This window comes from Bos javanicus, chromosome 22 (assembly GCF_032452875.1).
Source record: "Bos javanicus breed banteng chromosome 22, ARS-OSU_banteng_1.0, whole genome shotgun sequence".
In the NCBI taxonomy this organism is placed as follows: Eukaryota; Metazoa; Chordata; class Mammalia; order Artiodactyla; family Bovidae; genus Bos; species Bos javanicus.
In genome coordinates, this window is record NC_083889.1 from 43,773,292 (window position 1) to 43,792,849 (window position 19,558).

The following is a 19,558-nucleotide window of genomic DNA, read 5'->3' on the forward strand; positions in this document are numbered from 1 at the left end:
CATAATCCAGACACAAACCATATACATATACAATTTGTTAGAAAATATTAAAAAATTCTTAGATGCTCGCCATAGCCCTGGAGTGGGCCCAAGAAATCTCCTTCTTTGCCAGGTGTTAACTCTTTTGTTGCTTGATGAAGGTGAAAAGTCAGTAAGAGACATTTAGGATCTCCAGGGAAGTGCAGGACAACCTGGAGAGGAGGGGAGGGTGGATTCCCTAATCAGGATCACTCAGGGTGTTAAGAGAGCAGATCTTCATTCAACCCATGGTTCAGAAGAAGTTCAATAATGTGTCAATCGGTTCCGCCTTTCTAATATGTCCTGGTTGAATATCAGCCTGGATCAATATGCCAAACAGAATAATTTTAGAGAAACAAATATAATGAGTTTATTTTATATTTTGTTTCTCTTGAGATTATTGCCCATTTCCTTTAAAATATGAAAACAGTATGGGGAGGGAGGAGGGAGGAGGGTTCAGGATGGGGAACACATGTATACCTGTGGCGGATCCATTTCGATATTTGGCAAAACTAATACAATATTGTAAAGTTTAAAAATAAAATAAAATTAAAAAAAAAGAATCACTAACTTTTAACTTTAATTAAATAAAATGTTATTCTCCACAAAACAAAACAAAAAAAAAATAAATAAAATATGAAAACATCAAGCCAAAGTCCTATTAATTGTAACTTCAGCCACATCAGAGTGGCTCTCAAATAAATTCTTGATATATGCACAAGGACATCTTCAAGGCATTTTGCAAAAATTAGAGTGTTAAGAGGACATAGAGGCAAAAATATCTGAAATTTTATATATGTTGAATTTGTGATAACTAGGTTTCATTAAGTTCATCAGGTTACCGTTGAAAAGCAAAACTAAAACTAAATGCGTTATTTCTTACATTGGATGGTGGATTCATGGGTGCTTGTCAGTCAGAATTAAATACATTGTATACATTATTTTGGATGAATCTAGTATTTCACAACAAAAAGGAGGAAAAGACTAAATACAGTTTTAAAAAGCATATATGATTGCTATGTTAAAAACAGCCTGTTAGATAGCAAGTGCATGGTTATAATGTTTTAAAATTTATGTTCTCTTATAGTTGAAAAACCGAGGTCGCTGGATCCACTGGAATGAACTAATTAAAAGTACTAGTTTAGGAAATAGACGTGTCAAGATTCAAGATATCATAGTCCCTACCATGGATACAATTAGATATACATTTCTAATGGATTTGAGTATTACCTATGCAAAGTAAGAAACGGTTATAACATGCATTTTAAATATTGCAGTACCTTTCTTATAGGATCATAGGATTTTTAAAGTGAACCTCAGAAACCATTTTCAGATAACTGAGACACTGAGCCACCCACTAACATTTCCATAGTGACGTCTGATACTCTTAGTAAACCTGAAATCCAGACTTCCTGTCGCCCACTCCAAATCTTTGCCATCCTACTTTGTTGTCTTATAAGCCATCTTTTATTTCTCTTATTTGTAATAGTGGACTAAAAGTCAATTACAATGTTACTGTTAAAAATCTAGACATTTTACTCACAGGCTCACCATACTCCTTAGGAATCAGACTAACAATGATTCTCTCATTTGGTATTATTCAAATACATCCTGTACCAGTTCTTCATCATTTAAGATGAACATAAAAGAATCAGACTTAACTCAGAAGAGCCCATCAAAAAAGATGAACAGCCTAGCACATACCATAGGCATATCCATACCAATTTTCTTAATAACACTTTCATAGTTATTTTTCTCTTAAAACATTAGCACAATTTATCATTAATTTTATAATGTTTAAGTTAGACAAGTTTACATAATATGCATGATGTCATGGTTTGTTTGTTTTTGATGAAGAACCTATTTCTGAGTGGATTTTGTCACAGTTTTATCTTACGTTATTAAAAAAAAAGAGAGAGAGAGAGAGCGCTTATGAGGGAGCATAGTTGTTCAGTTGCTAAGTTGTGTCCAACTCTTGGCAACCCATGAACTATACCACCGAAAGTCCTCTGTCTTCCACTGTCTTCCAGAGTTTGCTCAAATTCATGTCTGTTGAATCAATGATGCTATCTAACCATCTCATCTTCAGCTACCTCCTCCTCCTTTTGCCTTTAATCTTTTCCAGCATCAGGGTCTTTTTCAATGAGTCATCTCTTCGCATCAGGTGGCCAAAATATTGGAGGTTCAGCTTCATCAACAGTCCTTCCAATGACTATTCAGGGTTGATTTCCTTCAGGTTGACTGGTCTGTCTCCTTGCAGTCCCTTGGACCATGATTCGAAAGCATCAATTCTTTGGCACTTAGTCTTCTTTATGGACCAACTGTCAACTTTAGGAATGAAATAGGGAGGAACATTATTTTGTCTGTATTTTGTCCCATGGTTGCATTTTTGCATTTAGAGGCTAATATTAAAATCTTAAAATATTAACAGCACCAAAGAATAGATGCTTTTGAAGTGTGGTGTTGGAGAAGACTCTTGAGAGTCCCTTGGACAGCAAGGAGATCGAACCAGTCAATCTTAAAGGAGATCAGTCCTAAATATTCATTGGAAGGACTGGTACTGGAGGTTGAAACTCCAATACTTTGGCTACCTGATGTGAAGAACTGACTCATTTGAAAAGACCCTTATGCTGGGAAAGATTGAAGGCAGGAGGAGAAGGGGATAACAGAGGATGAAGTGGTTGGAGGGCATCATTGACTCAATGGACATGAGTTTGAGCAAGCTCCAGGAGTTGGTGATGAACAGGGAAGCCTGGTGTGCTGCGGTCCATGGGTCACAGAGAGTCAGATACAGCTGAGCGACTGAACTGAACTGATTAAAGTCTTCCTTAGACACGTTGGGCTTCCCTGGCAGTTCAGCTGGTAAAGAATCCACCTGCAATGTGGAGACCCCAGTTTGATTCCTGGGTCGGGAAGATCTGCTGGCGAAGGGATAGGCTACCCACTCCAGTATTCTGGCCTGGAGAATTCCATGGACTATATAGTCCATGGGGTCACAAAGAGCTGGACACAACTGAGCGACTTTCTCTTTCACTTTAGGCATGTTAGGTATTTGTCAATTCTCAGGAGTTCCTAGTATAGGAATTCTTTTATTCCATGAACGATTTGTCAGAATAATGCTTTCAAATGAATAAGTAAAAACATAGGATTACAAAGGAAACCACATATTAAAATACATTTATTAACATTTTGAAAAATTTGAGCTCCAGTAGCAATATGTGTGCTTCTTTGTTAACATGTTAAATAATAAGATCTAGCAGTGAGTCTGATGATGATCATAATTTTGAAGAAGTAATAGGCATAAGTGATATTTTTGAGATATCTAACAATTATATTTGGAGAAGGCAGTGGCAACCCACTCCAGTACTCTTGCCTGGAAAATCCCATGGGCAGAGGAGCCTGGTAGGCTGCAGTCCATGGGGTCGCTAAGAGTTGGACGTGACTGAGTGACTTCACTTTGACTTTTCACTTTCATGCATTGGAGAAGGAAATGGCAACCCACTCCAGTGTTCTTGCCTGGAGAATCCCAGGGACGGCGCAGCCTGGTGGGCTGCCGTCTATGGGGTCGCACAGAGTCGGACACGACTGAAGCGACTTAGCAGCAGCAGCAACAATTATATTTAGTATAACATCTGTGATGTCTGTTGATGACAAGCACACAGGTACTATTATAAGTTGCTCCATTTTCGTAAAGGGTAATGAAAGTAAAGATACAGCCTTTATGTCCTCTAAGTTCTGAATACTGTAAGAATTTCTTCAGTTTGGCTCACGGACCCTAAGTCAAGAAAGGTTTTTTATTTTGTAAATTATTTTAATAAGTAGTTTTTCAGAAGATGAGTGTTACTCAGACTGAAAAGTGTAGATGAATTCTCAGGTATCACTGTAATTCTAAATGATTTGTGTTTTGTTTGTAGTATTGATTTCATGTTTATACTTCAATGATAATTTTTAAAATTAATATTATCATAATTTGGGTCATATAGATTACTTTCTGTATACTGAATACTGCTGTTCAGTTTTAATGCCAGGCTTTGTGTTTGTCTCCATGTAGTGCATGGTGCCAAGTTATCACTTAAAGTGATCGTATTTAATTTTTATTTCAGTGTGTCTCAAACTGGAGTTCTCCAGGTTTCTGTGAACATAAACTCAGGAGTTTTTTCCCTTTAAATTAGTTCAGACTACTCAAAAATGAGAAACTCTACTTGAAGCTATTAGAGAATTCCTTAGAGTTGGCTTTTAGACCGGTATTTTCGGTTAGTATCAGTGACTTGATTTAAAGATGCTATTGATGGGTAGATACAGCTGTTACTTTTTAGAATTCATTGCCATTTACTTTCTTATAGAAAGAAACCTTGTGGTATTGAGATAACTGCACAACAGCGTCAACCTCTGTTTTTGTCATCATCCTAATATTCCATACTCACCTGTATCTCTATCTAAAATATAGCACTTTCTGAGGAGACAAATGCTGGCTTTATTTTTTTTCTGAAAAGTTAAGCATGTGATTACTTGTTTTAGCATATAACAATGTTACATCTGTCCAAATAATAGTGTGTCACTATTTAAGTTTTGAAAGTAAGCAGAAATGTGTGCTAGTTGTTACTTTTATCAGTCTTTTATGAAATGACAATGATAAATTAAAATGTGAGTTTTTGGGTGAAGATGATTTGATTATTATTTATGTTTTCAACTAACTCCAGCTTTCTCTAGTTGAACTGTATTCTGACTTTTTCTCCTTCTGATGATATGTTCATTGTTTCATTAAGGCCACTACTTTTTGTGGGTCCAACGGGTACAGGAAAATCAGTGTATGTGAAGGATAAGCTGATGAATCACTTGGAAAAGGACCTGTACTTTCCTTTTTATGTTAATTTCTCTGCACGGACCAGTGCCAACCAGGTTCAGGTTAGTTAGAAGTTAGAAATACTGGATGCTTGGGGCTGGTGCACTGGGATGACCCAGAGGGAGGGTATGGGGAGGGAGGAGGGAGAAGGGTTCAGGATGGGGAGCATGGGTATACCAGTGGCGGATTCATTTCGATGTTGGGCAAAACTAATACAATATTGTAAAGTTTAAAAATAAAATTAAATTAAAATAAATAATTAATTTAAAAAAAGTTAGAAATATGGATCTATCATTTAAAATTTTTTTACTTATTTGATTAGCATTTAAAACTCTTTTTTTCTGTATAAACAGCTTGCTAGTTTTAAAATTTTTTATTGGTGTATAGTTGATTTATGGTGTTGTGTTAATTTTAGGTGTACAGCAAGGTGAATAATAAAACTATATTTTAGTAAATCTTCTATGAATTTAAATAAAACTTCAAACATTTTATTTTTGGCTTTAAAGTAATTTTTAAAAATTAAATTTTAAGGACAAATTTCAAGAGAACATTTTTGCATTAATACTGAATTGTTGAGCTTTGTCAGCTTTTTTTCTCTGCAAGCCCAAGAAGCAACAGTTGATTTCTTAACTGGAGAAGTATGAAGTATAAGAAAAGGGAGGGAGGGACGGAAGTAGAGAGAGAGGTTTTTTACTTGTTCTTTCAATACTCTCCCAGATGGTCCTTATAGGCATTTGCTGCTTACCGAAGTTCTGTCAGTGAAAGATCTTTCAAACCATGGACTTTTTATTGTGTGATCTACCTTTTACTCCTAGAGGTGCCAAGATGGAAGTACTGCATGAGATATTTTCTAATTACCATTTTTATCTTCCATTCCTAGAATTATATCTATCCAATCTCTTCTGACCTGTGGTGCTCATTTTCTTTGCTATAAGCTTATATAATTCTCTAATTTCAAAATACTACAAGTATAGATTAGTGCTTTTAAATATTAAGTTAAATTAAGTTAATAGATATGTTGGGGTATCTATTGCAGAAAAAGTTTTGTGTGTGTGTGTGTACCATGTAAATATATAAATAGGTGTGTACATAAGAATTCTGAGCACATAAAAGGGTTTCAATATATGCTCTTTGAATGATGTTGAATATGAAGTTTGGTATAACCCTAATGAATAAATTTAAATGAATAACATGGTAATGTTTGACATTATTACCTTACGTAATTAGACTGTTAATTTTTTTCTGGTGTTAAGTATGGCTTTAAATATACTACACTTTCTTCTTTATGTTTTAGAACATTATTATGGCTAGACTGGATAAAAGACGCAAAGGAGTTTTTGGGCCACCTATGGGAAAGAAGTGTATAATTTTTATAGATGACATGAATATGCCTGCATTGGAGAAATATGGAGCTCAACCTCCTATTGAATTATTACGACAATTTTTTGACTGTGGGAATTGGTAAGTATTTACCTGAAGTCTTAAGTAGCCGCGTTGAAGTAACTTCTTGTTCTCTTTTTCTGTTTTTATTTTTTCACATCAAAATAATACATTTTTGCAAATTAATTAATGGGAGAAAATGGTTGTTCAGATTTTCTTATATGGAAAATTTTGGAATACCTTCCTATACTTTTTTATATCATGGAAGAATAATCCACAAATATATTTATTTAATAATATATTAGTTTTTGCCCTTTTAAGCTACTACTTTCAGTTATTAAAAATAACTTACCAATTATATCTTTTACTATCACCCAGCACTGAAAATTTATGGATAGTCTCCAACCTAAGTAACCATAACCAGCACCCTATGTTTCCACCATTTTAAATTCCTTATATTATCTATGATTATTTGGGACTACCATATCTTTGAGATGGCTTAGTTTTGACACCAATTTCGTGAATAACTCTTCCACTCCTTCCACCTTATTTTACAATAATATGATTAGTTTCTAACACAAATGACATTGTATATTTTAGTTAGGATTAATAATTCTGCATTTCCTCTTATTAAAATATTTCCCTAATCCCTAATATGCTATGATTTTTATCTCAAGGCAAAGATAGATTACTTATGAAACTAAATGATATTTTGGGATTATATATTTTTTTGTTATTGCATGCCCTGAAATCTTGCTTTCAGGTGATAACCACTGTTGATAGTGTATTCTCTATTCTTCCAAGGTTATTTTTCTATATAAATATATTTTTATTTTAAAAAAGACCCATGTTGCACATAATGTTTTATAACTTATTTGCGCTTAATATATTTAACTATATTATTTAAATGTTTCATTCACCTATCCATATTATTGGGCTTCCCTAGTAGCTCAGATGGTAAAGCATCTGCCTACAATGCAGGAGACCCGGGTTCAATCCCTGGGTTGGGAAGATCCCCTGGAGAAGGAAATGGCAACCCACTCCAGCATTCTTGCCTGGAGAATTCCATGGACAGAGGAGCCTGGCGGCCTATGCTTTGCTGCTGCTACTGCTGCTAAGTTGCTTCAGTCGTGTCCGACTCTGTGCGACCCCATAGAGGGCAGCCCACCAGGCTCCCCCGTCCCTGGGATTCTCCAGGCAAGAACACTGGAGTGGGTTGCCATTTCCTTCTCCAATGCATCAAAGTGAAACGTGAAAGTGAAGTCACTCAGTTGTGTCTGACTCTTAGCGACCCCATGGATTGCAGCCCACCAGGCTCCTCCATCCATGGGATTTTCCAGGCAAGAGTACTGGAGTGGGGTGCCATTGCCTTCTCCAGGCCTATGCTTTATGGGGTCACAAAGAGTCAGACACGACTGAGCGACTAACACACACACATAAGCATCCATATTATTTGTCTATCTCATTTATTTTATTGGCTTTTGATACTCTTTAGTTTTGTGAATCTTATATAATTTATTTAAACAGTCCCTTATTGGCAGTTATTAGAGTTGCCAAAAACCAGGTCATATTTTCATACTTTCTATGGTGCTTTTTGGAGAAGGCAATGGCACCCCACTCCAGTACTCTTGCCTGGAAAATCCCATGGATGGAGGAGCCTGGTAGGCTGCAGTCCATGGGGTCGCTAAGAGTCGGACACAACTGAGCGACTTCACTTTCACTTTTCACTTTCTTGCATTGGAGAAGGAAATGGCACCCCACTCCAGTGTTCTTGCTTGGAGAATCCCAGGGACAGGAGCCTGGTGGGCTGCCGTCTGCGGGGTTGCACAGAGTCGGACACGACTAAAGCGACTTAGCAGCAGCAGCATGGTGCTTTTAGACTAAAGACTGGCTGTATAGATTTCTCTCACCATCACCCCCCTTTGTTGCAAGAACTTCAGTGTTAAAGGACTTTATAATTTATTTGAAATAGGCACCGTTTCATTCTGAGCAGTTCCAACTAAACTGAGTCATTTTCATACCCTTTTTTATATTCCCTAATGGGTATCTTTTTATGTAACAAGAATGTATAGGTTCTCTTTATATATCCTTCTGTGCTCTGAAGATAAGATTTGAGATGAGAAAAAGGAATCAGAACTTAGCTGTAAGTAGAGTAAGTAAGTAGCTTATTGTCTAAATAAGGACATTTCTGAGAGAAAAGGGAAGCTGTTAATAGTTACTACAAGACAGGCACAAACCAGAATTTTCTAAGACAAAGTGGGACATATAGTCATCTTACCTATAACCAAGATTGATCTCTCATCCATACATCTGGATTTGGAGTGTAAGACACAAAGCAGAGAGTTAAATGGAAAGAAGAATTGGAAAAAAGAAAGGCAAGAACAAGAGGAAGGGACATTCTGGACACCCAGAATCTGGACAGCGTTATCAGTGTCAGTGAAAGGAAAAGTAGAGTGCTGCTTTAAAACAAGTTTTCTCCACAGATTATTGGTTGCCTGAAGTGGGGCGGAACGAAATAGGTAAAGGGGGTAAAGTAAGTCAGGGGGCTGCAATGTACATCATGTTGACTGTAGTTTAATAAAACTGTATCACATATTTGAAAATGGCTCAGAGGATGAATCCTGAAAGTTATCACAAGAAAAAAAAAATTTTGTAGCTGTATCTGGTGACAGATGTTAACTGAACTTATTGTGGTGAACATCTTGCAGTATATGCAAGTATCAGATCATTATGTAGTACATGGAAACTAATGTTATGTCAATTATACCTCAATAAAAAAAAGAAGTAAAAATTATATGAATCCTTAAAAACAAACTTCTCTTTTACTCCAAGTAATATCTAATCTTCTTCCTTTTAGAAAAGCTAAAATCAGATAAAGTTTCAAAGGAGCTCTACTTTTCAGTCCATCTTGTTGGCTTTATTACTGACTGTTTTGGGATTTTTATGTGCTTTCAAGGTATGACCTGAAGGACACAAGTAAAATCGCATTGGTTGACATACAGTTGATTGCTGCCATGGGCCCTCCAGGTGGTGGAAGAAATCCAGTTACTCCCCGTTTTATTCGGCATTTCAACATCTGCACCATTAATACTTTCAGTGATGAAACTATGGTCCGAATCTTCTCATCAATTGTAGCATTCTACCTTAGGACTCATGACTTTCCTCCTGAATACTTTTTAGTTGGGAACCAGATTGTCAGTGGGACTATGGAGGTGAGCAAAGAATGCAGAACAAAGTCTTTAATATTATATATATCTGCATTTGATCCTTCGGTTTTTGTATTTTTTTCTTCTTTTCCCCCCTAGCCATCCACTTTTTGTCTTCACTGTCAGAGAAGCTGTGAGGAAGGTTTGAAAACAGGAAGATTGTAGGCTTTGAAATTGGGGAATCTAGCTGGATTTGAGTCTTGACTGCTATTTGTTAGCTACCTAGCCTTGTGCAAGCAACTTAACCGTAGTTTTTTAATCACTAAAATGGGAGCTAATGTCTATTTCACAAAGGTTGTTACAAGGAAATCATCCAGAACCAGTATCTGCCACATTGTAGGTGTTGCCTTAATTGTTTGGTTCCTACTCTAGTATTTATTAAATTTCGCTTCTCTCTCTCTCTTTCTTCATGTTTATGTAAAAGAAAAAAAAAAAAAACTTAAGCAGCTTATGAATCCCTTATTTTTGCCAGACTGCATAACTTAGCTGTGGAAGTGAAAAAAAAAAAGGTGGGACACAGGGGTGGGACTAGAAAACAAGACTGTCCTATGGCCAAAGACTAGCGCTTAACTTACTCATTGTGTGTTACCTACCTCTGCTCAGAGACCAGAGCCAGCCTCATAGCCAATGGTAAAAGGGGGAAAAAATGTATTTAAGGTAGTTTAGTGATAATCTCATTGAACTAGGCTTTCTGGAGGTTGAGATCACTGCAACCAGCAGCAAAAAGCCCCCGAGAATCATTCCATCAGTTCCAAAAGCATTGGGTCTTTCTAAAGTTCTTCTGCCCCTGTTCTGGTGGAATGGTGTGTTGTTAAAATAGAGAAACTAAAATAACAAAGAGATAGTCTGTTGTAATCACTATACTTATTCTGATACAGAAAAGTGCTTCTCTTTGTAAACTATATTTGTATTTCTATTTATAAAATATGATCTTTTTATTATGTATTTATATATCCTGGAAAGAGAACAGAGTTGGTTAGGCAGAATAGAATACAGAAAGGATTCTCTGGGTTTGTTTTTTTTTTCTGTCTTTGATACACTTGATAATACCTACCATGTGTGGAGATTAGGGGCAGGAGATAAATTAGAAAAGATGTAAATTAAATAAATTTATAAATTAAAAAATAATTTTATTTGGATCTTTTTCTATATTATCAAAGGTTTAATTTATCTTTCTTCAAGAGCATAAGCTTAATGAATTCAGCATTTAGTAAAAATAAATAATTCATTTTGATATTATAGCCAATTAAGATAGAAGGAATAGAAGGGAGAGAGAAAACAAGAGAGAGAAGGGAAGGGAGAGAATATGTTGATTTGAAGTCAGTGGTGGTCAAAGAAAATTGTTTCATCATCTTCTTCATTTCAAATGCTTCAGAATACATTGTCTGATTTCACTTTCTATTGAAGTTTTTGTTCACTGTTTAATCCCAGGTCATTCACCTTTAAGTGGAACAATTATAATTACTGGGAAATAAAAGCATTGTCACTTTTTGGGCATGGATGGAATCAGATGATATTAAGTTCCCTCAACTCAATAATTCCTGATGAAGTTCTGTAAAGCAAAATAAATAGATATATGCCATGCTAGACTCAGAACTATACAATTTTCCAAGCCAATATAATCTGATAGGATAAATAAAATATTTTATATAATATACTCTTCGTTACAGCATATTATATTGTTGTTGACTTTATAGTACAGTGTTGTTGGCTTTGCTGATTATAAGCATTTGACTTTTTGCTTTGTTGCTTTTTTCATATTCAGATATATAAACAGTCCATGGAAAATCTTTTGCCCACTCCCACAAAATCTCATTACACTTTCAACCTGCGAGATTTTTCACGTGTCATCCAGGGCTGTTTGCTGATTGAAAGAGATGCTGTGGAGGGCAAGCACACGATGATCCGTCTGTTTGTGCATGAGGTTCTCCGAGTGTTTTATGATCGCCTCATTAACGACAGTGACCGATTCTGGCTGTTCACTTTAACCAAAAATGTTGTAAAGGACCATTTTAAAGAATCATTTGATAGTATCTTTTCACATTTGAGGAAGGGGAATGCACCAGTGAGTATATTTAGTGTTTAAAAGCAAGTCAAAACAGTCTAATAGCAGGAATTATTACAGTCAACTTATCTTTAAAAGAATGCTATTACTCCTTCATGATCACATTCTTTTTAACTTTCCTTATATATCGATATTTAGCTTGAGAAGATTTGATTTCAGAATAGTTATATATACATAACATAGAAGTTATATGTTAGGGATTGAATGATAGTAGTAGATATAAGGTGCTTAGCATGGTGACTATCCCTTAGTAACTACTCACTAAGTGGGTGCTTAAAATGACTTTTCCAGCTTCCAGTAGAGGGGGGAAAGGGGGAAACTTCTATGACAGAAAAAAGCTCTTTTCATTTCCTCAGGATATAATGTAGTTGCAGGTGTTAATTATACAACTATATTAGTTATTACCCGGATGTTTAAAAGAATTGTTTATTTTAGAAAAAATTTTAACTTTTGTAATTTGTTGATTTCCATTTTATAGATATCTGAAGAGGAGCTAAGAAATCTCATGTTTGGTGATTATTTGAATCCTGACCTTGAAGGAGATGACAGAGTTTATATTGAAATTCCAAATATTCATCATTTTAGTGATGTTGTGGACCAATGTTTAGATGAGTATAATCAAACTCACAAAACAAGAATGAATCTTGTCATTTTTAGGTACCTGTATTTGGTGTTGATGCTTAAAATTACTATTTGTAAAATTTTATTGTGAAATGTTTAGAATGTAAAAAAAGATTTTTTAAATTTGAATTTATTTGAATATTTATTTAAATTAATTTATTTGAAATCTCTAGCAATTTATTTGAAATCTCTTGTGTAGCCAACCCTCCTTCACTGCATTCCCATTGTTCCTTGCAGGGGTAAAAAGAAACTCATGTGTTTCTTTAGATTTTAACTACATGTGTGTGCTCCTAAGTGCTTCCCAGGTTGCTCAGTGGTAAAGAATCCACCTACTAATGCAGGAAGCACAAGTTCAATCCCTGGGTTGAGAAGGTCCCCTGGAGGAGGAAATGGCAACCCTCTCCAGTATTCTTGCCTGGGGAATCCCATGGACAGAGGAGCCTGGTGGGCTACAGCCCATGGAGTCACAAAGAGTCGGACAGTTAGTGACTGAGCATGCCCACATGTATGTTCCTAAACATACAGGCAGTCTTATTTTGCATGTTTAAAAATCATATAAGTGGTATCATACTGTGCATATTCCTTTGCAAGTTGGTTTATTCCAGACCGTGAAATTCACAAAAAACAAAGTTTTACTACTGTATTGCATTCCAATGTATAATTTTAACACAGTGGAATCATTCTTCTGAGATAGACTTCTGTTTCAGATACTAAGGACTGTAACTAGGTAACTTCTAGTTTTTGTAATTATGAAAAAGGTTTGAATATTCATGTCTCCTTGGTTACATGTGTAAGGATTTCTCTAGGCTATATTCTTAGAAGTGGAATTATTAAATTTGGAAAACTCAGCAGTGGCCACAGGACTGGAAAAGGTCAGTTTTCATTCCAATCCCAAAGAAAGGCAATGCCAAAGAATGCTCAAACTACCGCACAATTGCACTCATCTCACATGCTAGTAAAGTAATGCTCAAAATTCTCCAAGCCAGGCTTCAGCAATATGTGAACCTTGAACTTCCTGATGTTCAAGCTGGTTTTAGAAAAGGCAGAGGAACCAGAGATCAAATTGCCAACATCCACTGGATCATGGAAAAAGCAAGAGAGTTCCAGAAGAGCATCTATGCCTTTGACTGTGTGGATCCCAATAAACTGTGGAAAATTCTGAAAGAGATGGGAATACCAGACCACCTGACCTGCCTCTTGAGAAACCTATATGCAGGTCAGGAAGCAACAGTTAGAACTGGACATGGAACAACAGACTGGTTCCAAATAGGAAAAGGAGTTTGTCAAGGCTGTATATTGTCACACTGTTTATTTAACTTATATGCAGAGTACATCATGAGAAACTCTGGACTGGAAGAAACACAAGCTGGAATCAAGATTGTCGGGAGAAATATCAATAACCTCAGATATGCAGATGACACCACACTTATGGCAGAAAGTGAAGAGGAACTAAAAAGCCTCTTGATGAAAGTGAAAGTGGAGAGTGAAAAAGTTGGCTTAAAGCTCAACAATCAGAAAATGAAGATCATGGCATCTGGTCCCACCACTTCATGGGAAATAGATGGGGAAACAGTGGAAACAGTGTCAGACTTTATTTTTCTGGGCTCCAAAATCACTACAGATGGTGACTGCAGCCATGGAATTAAAAGACGCTTATTCCTTGGAAGGAAAGTTATGACCAACCTAGATAGCATATTCAAGAGCAGAGACATTACTTTGCCAACAAAGGTTCATCTAGTCAAGGCTATGGTTTTTCCAGTGGTCATGTATGGATGTGAGAGTTGGACTGTGAAGAAGGCTGAGCGCCGAAGAATTGATGCTTTTGAAGTGTGGTGTTGGAGAAGACTCTTGAGAGTCCCTTGGACTGCAAGGAGATCCAACCAGTCCATTCTGAAGGAGATCAGCCCTGGGATTTCTTTGGAAGGAATGATGCTAAAGCTGAAACTCCAGTACTTTGGGCACCTCATGCGAAGAGTTGACTCACTGGAAAAGACTCTGATGCTGGGAGGGATTGGGGGCAAGAGGAGAAGGGGACGACAGAGGATGAGATGGCTGGATGGCATCACTGACTCGATGGACGTGAGTCTGAGTGAACTCCGGGAATTGGTGATGGACAGGGAGGCCTGGCGTGCTGCGATTCATGGGGTCGCAAAGAGTTGGACACGACTAAGCGACTGATCTGATCTGATATGTTAGCATCTTCTATTTTACTAAGTTTTGCCAAAGTATCTTCAGAAATGATCATTGTTTTTAAGAACTCCCATTGTTTCTCACCCTTGCCAACACTTAGGATTGCCAGATTTGGTTAGTTTTGTCAGTATCACACTGTGTCTTTAGTTTTAATTTCCCTAATTACTAGCGTGGATACCTTTCCTGGATGTATTATTTTGTATATAACTGACTTTCTAGTTCTCACATAGAAATCCTAGTATTAAAATGTTGAATACACTTTTTCTTTTTCTTTTACCATGCTTGTGATATCTTAGCTCTCTGACCAGGGATTGAACCCTGGCCCTTGGCAGTGAAAGTCCAGAGTCCTAACTAGTGGACCACCAGAGAATTTCTGAAGAAATCTTTTAGATAAAAATAATATGCTCCAGTACAAATAGTTAACAATTTCATTTTATTTTTGTAGCTTACATATATTACATTTCCTGAATTTGTACTTCAAATAGTTTTCCTTTACATCAAATGGTTGAATTGTAACTGCGTTTGAAATATCACACTTATTCATGATTACCTCTTTAAAATTGAGATAGTAACATATGGGACAGCAAAGTCCATCCTTCTAGGAAAGTAAAGCAATAGTTATGGGTAAATAAACATTTACATTCGTATTTTGAAGTATAATAATATCTATATATCATAGGTATGTTTTGGAACATTTATCACGAATATGTCGGATTCTGAAGCAGTCTGGTGGAAACGCTTTGCTTGTCGGACTTGGAGGAAGTGGTCGTCAATCTTTAACCCGTCTGGCTACATCTATGGCAAAAATGCAGATTTTCCAACCAGAAATTTCAAAGAGTTATGGTATGAATGAGTGGAGAGAGGACCTGAAGGTAAAATCATGAGGAAATCTAGTGTCTAAAATAACATCTGTGCATTCTTTTATCTCTAAAGAGAGAGCCAACCTGTATAGCTAGCTGTGTGCTGAATGCAATGGTGATAATAATACTATCCCTAGGCAGTTACTGCATGTGCTGAGCACTGTTTGAAGTGCTTTACATATGTGCTTTCTTTCTACAAGTATGACAATTCAGTGTAGCAGGTATGGTTGTCTCTGTGTTTTACTGATAGGGAAACTGAAGTTGAGAATAGGTATGCACAGCAGAGTGGGATTTATAACTTAAGTCTTATCCACTGTGTTCTTACCATGTTGCTGCTGATTCTATCTTTATTCTAGTTCAGAAAGGCCTTATTTCAGACAAATGTGTTTTTTCAGTAGACTGTTAGATATAAACCTCAGTGGTGATGACGATGTCATCAAAGCTGTCAAATCTTAATAGTTTCTTTAGAGCTGCGCTGCTCTTCCAGTAACCAATAGAATAGTGGAGGGCATAGCTGGGGCTTCATACACACGTGCCTGTGGTTCTGCTGGCCCTGGAAGACAGATGACCCAAAGTGGAAAAAAACAAGAGAGACTTTGCTGGACTTTTTAAACTTTTTCTGACTTTCATGTACTAAATAAGTCTACATCTTAAAAGTGAGTGTGGAGAACTGGCTTTTATATCTCCATTCTTAGATGAACAGATTCTTTCTCTTTTCAAATCCATCTTAGTTCCTGAAGTGAGACTGTGAATGGGCCCTCTTAAATCATAAGCCCACCTCTGAATCAATGACTGTGCCTTGGGGCTTGGAAAACTGGCCAGATGGAGTCTCCCACTGGAGGGATGGGTAAAATGGAGGCCCAGATCGACAGTGCCACCAGAATGGGAGAAGTGAAAGTGAAAGTTGCTTAGTCATGTCTGAATCTTTGTGACCCCATGGACTATAGTCCATGGTATTCTCCAGGCCAGAATACTGAAGTGGGTAGCTGTTCCCTTCTTCAGGGGATCTTCCCAACCCAGGGATCAAACCCAGGTCTCCTGCATTGCAGGTGGATTCTTTACCAGCTGAGCCACAAGGGAAGCCCCAGTGGGAGAGGTATTAAAAATTGAGATTTTTTTTTTCATCCAAAACATGTTTTTTGGGATGGTTTTCCGTTCATCTTGATACAGGGTACTTTCAGTGCTGCTTCTGTTTGAAAGAGCATCCTTTTGTAAGTCTTGCTTTTCCTCCTGTATGGTGGCAGAGGACAGTAGAGCAGCCAATACACAAAACTACTGTTGTGCATGGCTAAAGATGGTGGTGATCTTATAGCAACCTGGGCGTTTTGCATTCATGAAATAGGAACTGGGGCTCTGCACCAGGTGCTTCTTCTTGTGTTTCCTCTTCTCTTCTGGAGAGGGATGAAGAAGATCCTTTGCAAGAGGCATGTTCTTGTGAGGAGATTGACACCGCCAGAAAGGGCGGGATGTTGTTATCAAAAGAAAGGAAAGGGGAAGGAAAGCAAAAAAAACACGATTTCCACCAGATTCTGATTCTAAGTACATTTTTATTTTAAGGCCCTTTTAAGGAACGTGGGCATGAAGGGCCAGAAGACAGTCTTTCTAATCACGGACACTCAGATTAAAGAGGAAGCTTTTCTAGAGGATATCGACAGTGTGCTCAATACTGGAGAAGTACCTAATATTTTTGCATCAGATGAAAAACAAGAAGTGATGGAGGTAAATGCTTTTCAGGGAGTGCTGCTCCCAACTCAGAAATGTTACCTTGAAACTTTTCTGTTCTTCAGTATAAATATGGCTTGTGCAGAGAATTTTGGTAATCAAAAACTTAATGTATATTTTAATACTTTTTTTGGTGAATTTTAAATAGTTATAACTGTAAAAGTATAGTTATGAGACAGAATTTTAATTATTTTAACCCAGCTTTTTCCATAATGATGACAGTGTTTCATCCATTTGATCTTATTTAGCATGTTTTATGAATGATTAGAGATTTAAAATCATGTCTTTTTTCCTTACCTGGAGAGTAGGTGCTTTACACTGCTGTGTCAGTCTCTGCTGTACAGCAAAGTCAGTCAGCCATACATATACATATACATGTATTCCCTCTTTTTTGAATTTCCTTCTCATTTAAGTCATCTCAGAGCATGGAGTAGAGTTCCCTTTGCTATACAGTAGGTTCTCATTGTACAGAGTAGTGTGTATATGTCAAAAAATAAAATAATGTCTTATGGTTATAGTGATATGAGAAAATATAGCTTTAAAACACTACTTGATTCACTTTTATAGTTTGCCGCTAGTTAGTAAAATTTCAGTTTAATAAAACTACTTGTATTGATTCTGGTACATCTGGGAATCATGCTTTGTGATTTAGTTGACAAAGAAAAAAATATATTTTGTGATGCACCTCTACCTCAGATGTCCTGACCTTCGACCACCATTTTTCAGATCTTCCCATACAAGATTTCAGCTAGTAGTTTCCCCTTTCCTGTTATCATAACTACTTTTACCCACAGAATACATCACTCATATCAGGATGCTTCATTCCAGCCTCCAGTGATAGCATCTGGAGTAAAATGGATCCCCCCTGGTAGTTCAAGCACCCTGCTTTTCTCATCTATGGAACGGAAGTATTATATACACAAAATAGTTCCTCCTATACAGCATCATCAAATGAAATAAGGTAGTTATGGAATGTCAGGCACTTAGAAAGCCCTCAGTAAATGTGATGCACCACCAGTTCATGGCCTGGAGTGGGGAAGGAGAAAGGAAAAAAAAAATTCCAAGTTCTCTGTTTGTATCTGGGTAGCATCAAGGTTGTGGCTAAAAGTTCCTAAGAATGGTGATTCTCCTAATCCATAGGAAAAATATATTCCCTACACTCCTTTCCAGGGAATGAGACCCTTTGGGGAATGGGATTTTCTAAACTTTGCAAGGCTTTTCCGCTCACTTTAGTGGTTGTTTATCTTTTTCCTCTTATCACTTTGCTACAAAAGCTTTTCCATGGCTTTACTATTTTATGGTATGATCCAAGAATAGCCTGAAGAACTTATTTCCTTCATATTCCACCCAAACCTAGGAACACCATATCAATTTATCCACCAGGAAATAGCCATGGTCAGAACTCACATGTACCAAAGTGCATCCTTTTATTTTTTTGCTTGCTTTATACCAATATTTAAAAATATAAAAGATATATAAGATAAATTATATTAATTTCTTTGCATACCCTGCACTTTGAAGACCAGGTCTTGGACTTTGCTTATTTCATCCATCTGACACAGATCACTGATAACTGATCTATAGAGCTTGGGCCTGGTCCTGCCTACTGATCACCTCTTATAGACTCAGCACAGTCTCTGATGTCAGCATTACAATTGTAGCTTCAGCCTTCCATTTCCAGGCTACTTTTCCACTGTTCTGTTCACACTCCTTGCAGAATTAAATTGCTGCAAAGTTTGTCTCAATTTTGCAGTGACTTATTTACCGTATTTAGTGATATTTTCTCAGTTCTCTTTTAAAATTATCATTCATCTCTGAAATAACTCATCATTCCTCTTTTAAAATATGTTTTTCTTTGACTGCTGTGAAAGTTCCCTCAGTTTGTTTCCTTTCTCCTTCAATATCTACTCTTTTTTTTGCTCCCAGAATCAGTTGTGCTCCCAAAGTATTAGTATTTCTATGTGCATGTAGATGTTACTCCCTACTTCTACTCTAGAAACATTGACCTTTGTTATTGTTGTTTAGTTGCTGAGTCATGTCCGACTCTTTGTGACCCCATAAACTATAGCCCACCAGGCTCCTCTGTCCATGGGATTTCCCAGGCAAGAATACTGGAGTGGGTTGTCATTTCATCCTTCAGGAGATCTTCCTGACCCAGAGGTCGAGCCCACATCTCCTGCATCAGCATGTGGACTCTTTACCAGTGAGCCATAAGGGAAGATCACGTTAACTATTATTTCTGTGTAAATAATGCCTATATTTATATCAATATCTTGGCCCTTTCTTGAACTCTTGTTCTACAGTTACAACCATGTAACTGTATATACCATGTAGCTTTCTATATCTGAATGTCCCCCTGTTAACTCAAGAGTTAATGGAGGTAGACAACCTGAACATAATTTCCCAGATTGACACTGATCATAATAATCTTAATATGAGAATTACTGTCAGGGTGAATAAACAAAGTTGATTTACAGTTTCCCATAGATCTATATCTGTCACATATCTAGAGTAGAGAGGCCATCTAGAAATAAATTCACTATCATCATATTGGAAATTGTATGATCATTGTGATCACTTCCTAAATTTGCTATTAAAAAATGTAAATCTACCTTTTACAATTTTATTTTCTTTTAAAAATCTGTTTATAAGA

At 36.8% G+C, this 19,558-nt stretch overlaps 1 protein-coding gene, 1 non-coding gene and 1 pseudogene across 12 annotated transcripts in view; 2 read left to right on the forward strand and 1 right to left on the reverse strand.

Annotated features, from left to right (window-relative positions):
• DNAH12 (dynein axonemal heavy chain 12) overlaps positions 1–19,558 on the forward strand; it is a 191,444-nt gene that overhangs the window by 103,369 nt on the left and 68,517 nt on the right. For 10 of the 11 annotated variants that reach the window (XM_061396580.1, XM_061396577.1, XM_061396583.1 and 7 more), the window contains 8 exons: positions 1,106–1,257; positions 4,785–4,923; positions 6,156–6,322; positions 9,198–9,453; positions 11,213–11,512; positions 11,991–12,169; positions 15,003–15,195; positions 16,741–16,902. In XM_061396580.1, the coding sequence (XP_061252564.1) occupies positions 1,106–1,257; positions 4,785–4,923; positions 6,156–6,322; positions 9,198–9,453; positions 11,213–11,512; positions 11,991–12,169; positions 15,003–15,195; positions 16,741–16,902 (1,548 nt within the window). Of the gene's footprint in view, positions 1–1,105; positions 1,258–4,784; positions 4,924–6,155; positions 6,323–9,197; positions 9,454–11,212; positions 11,513–11,990; positions 12,170–15,002; positions 15,196–16,740; positions 16,903–19,558 lie in introns of those variants that run through there. The other variant, XM_061396585.1, reaches the window with a different exon arrangement.
• Positions 7,181–7,252, forward strand: TRNAC-ACA (transfer RNA cysteine (anticodon ACA)). Its single transcript has one exon. It is a non-coding gene; the product is annotated as a tRNA-Cys (tRNA).
• Positions 15,979–16,632, reverse strand: LOC133235288 (small ribosomal subunit protein eS27-like; annotated as a pseudogene).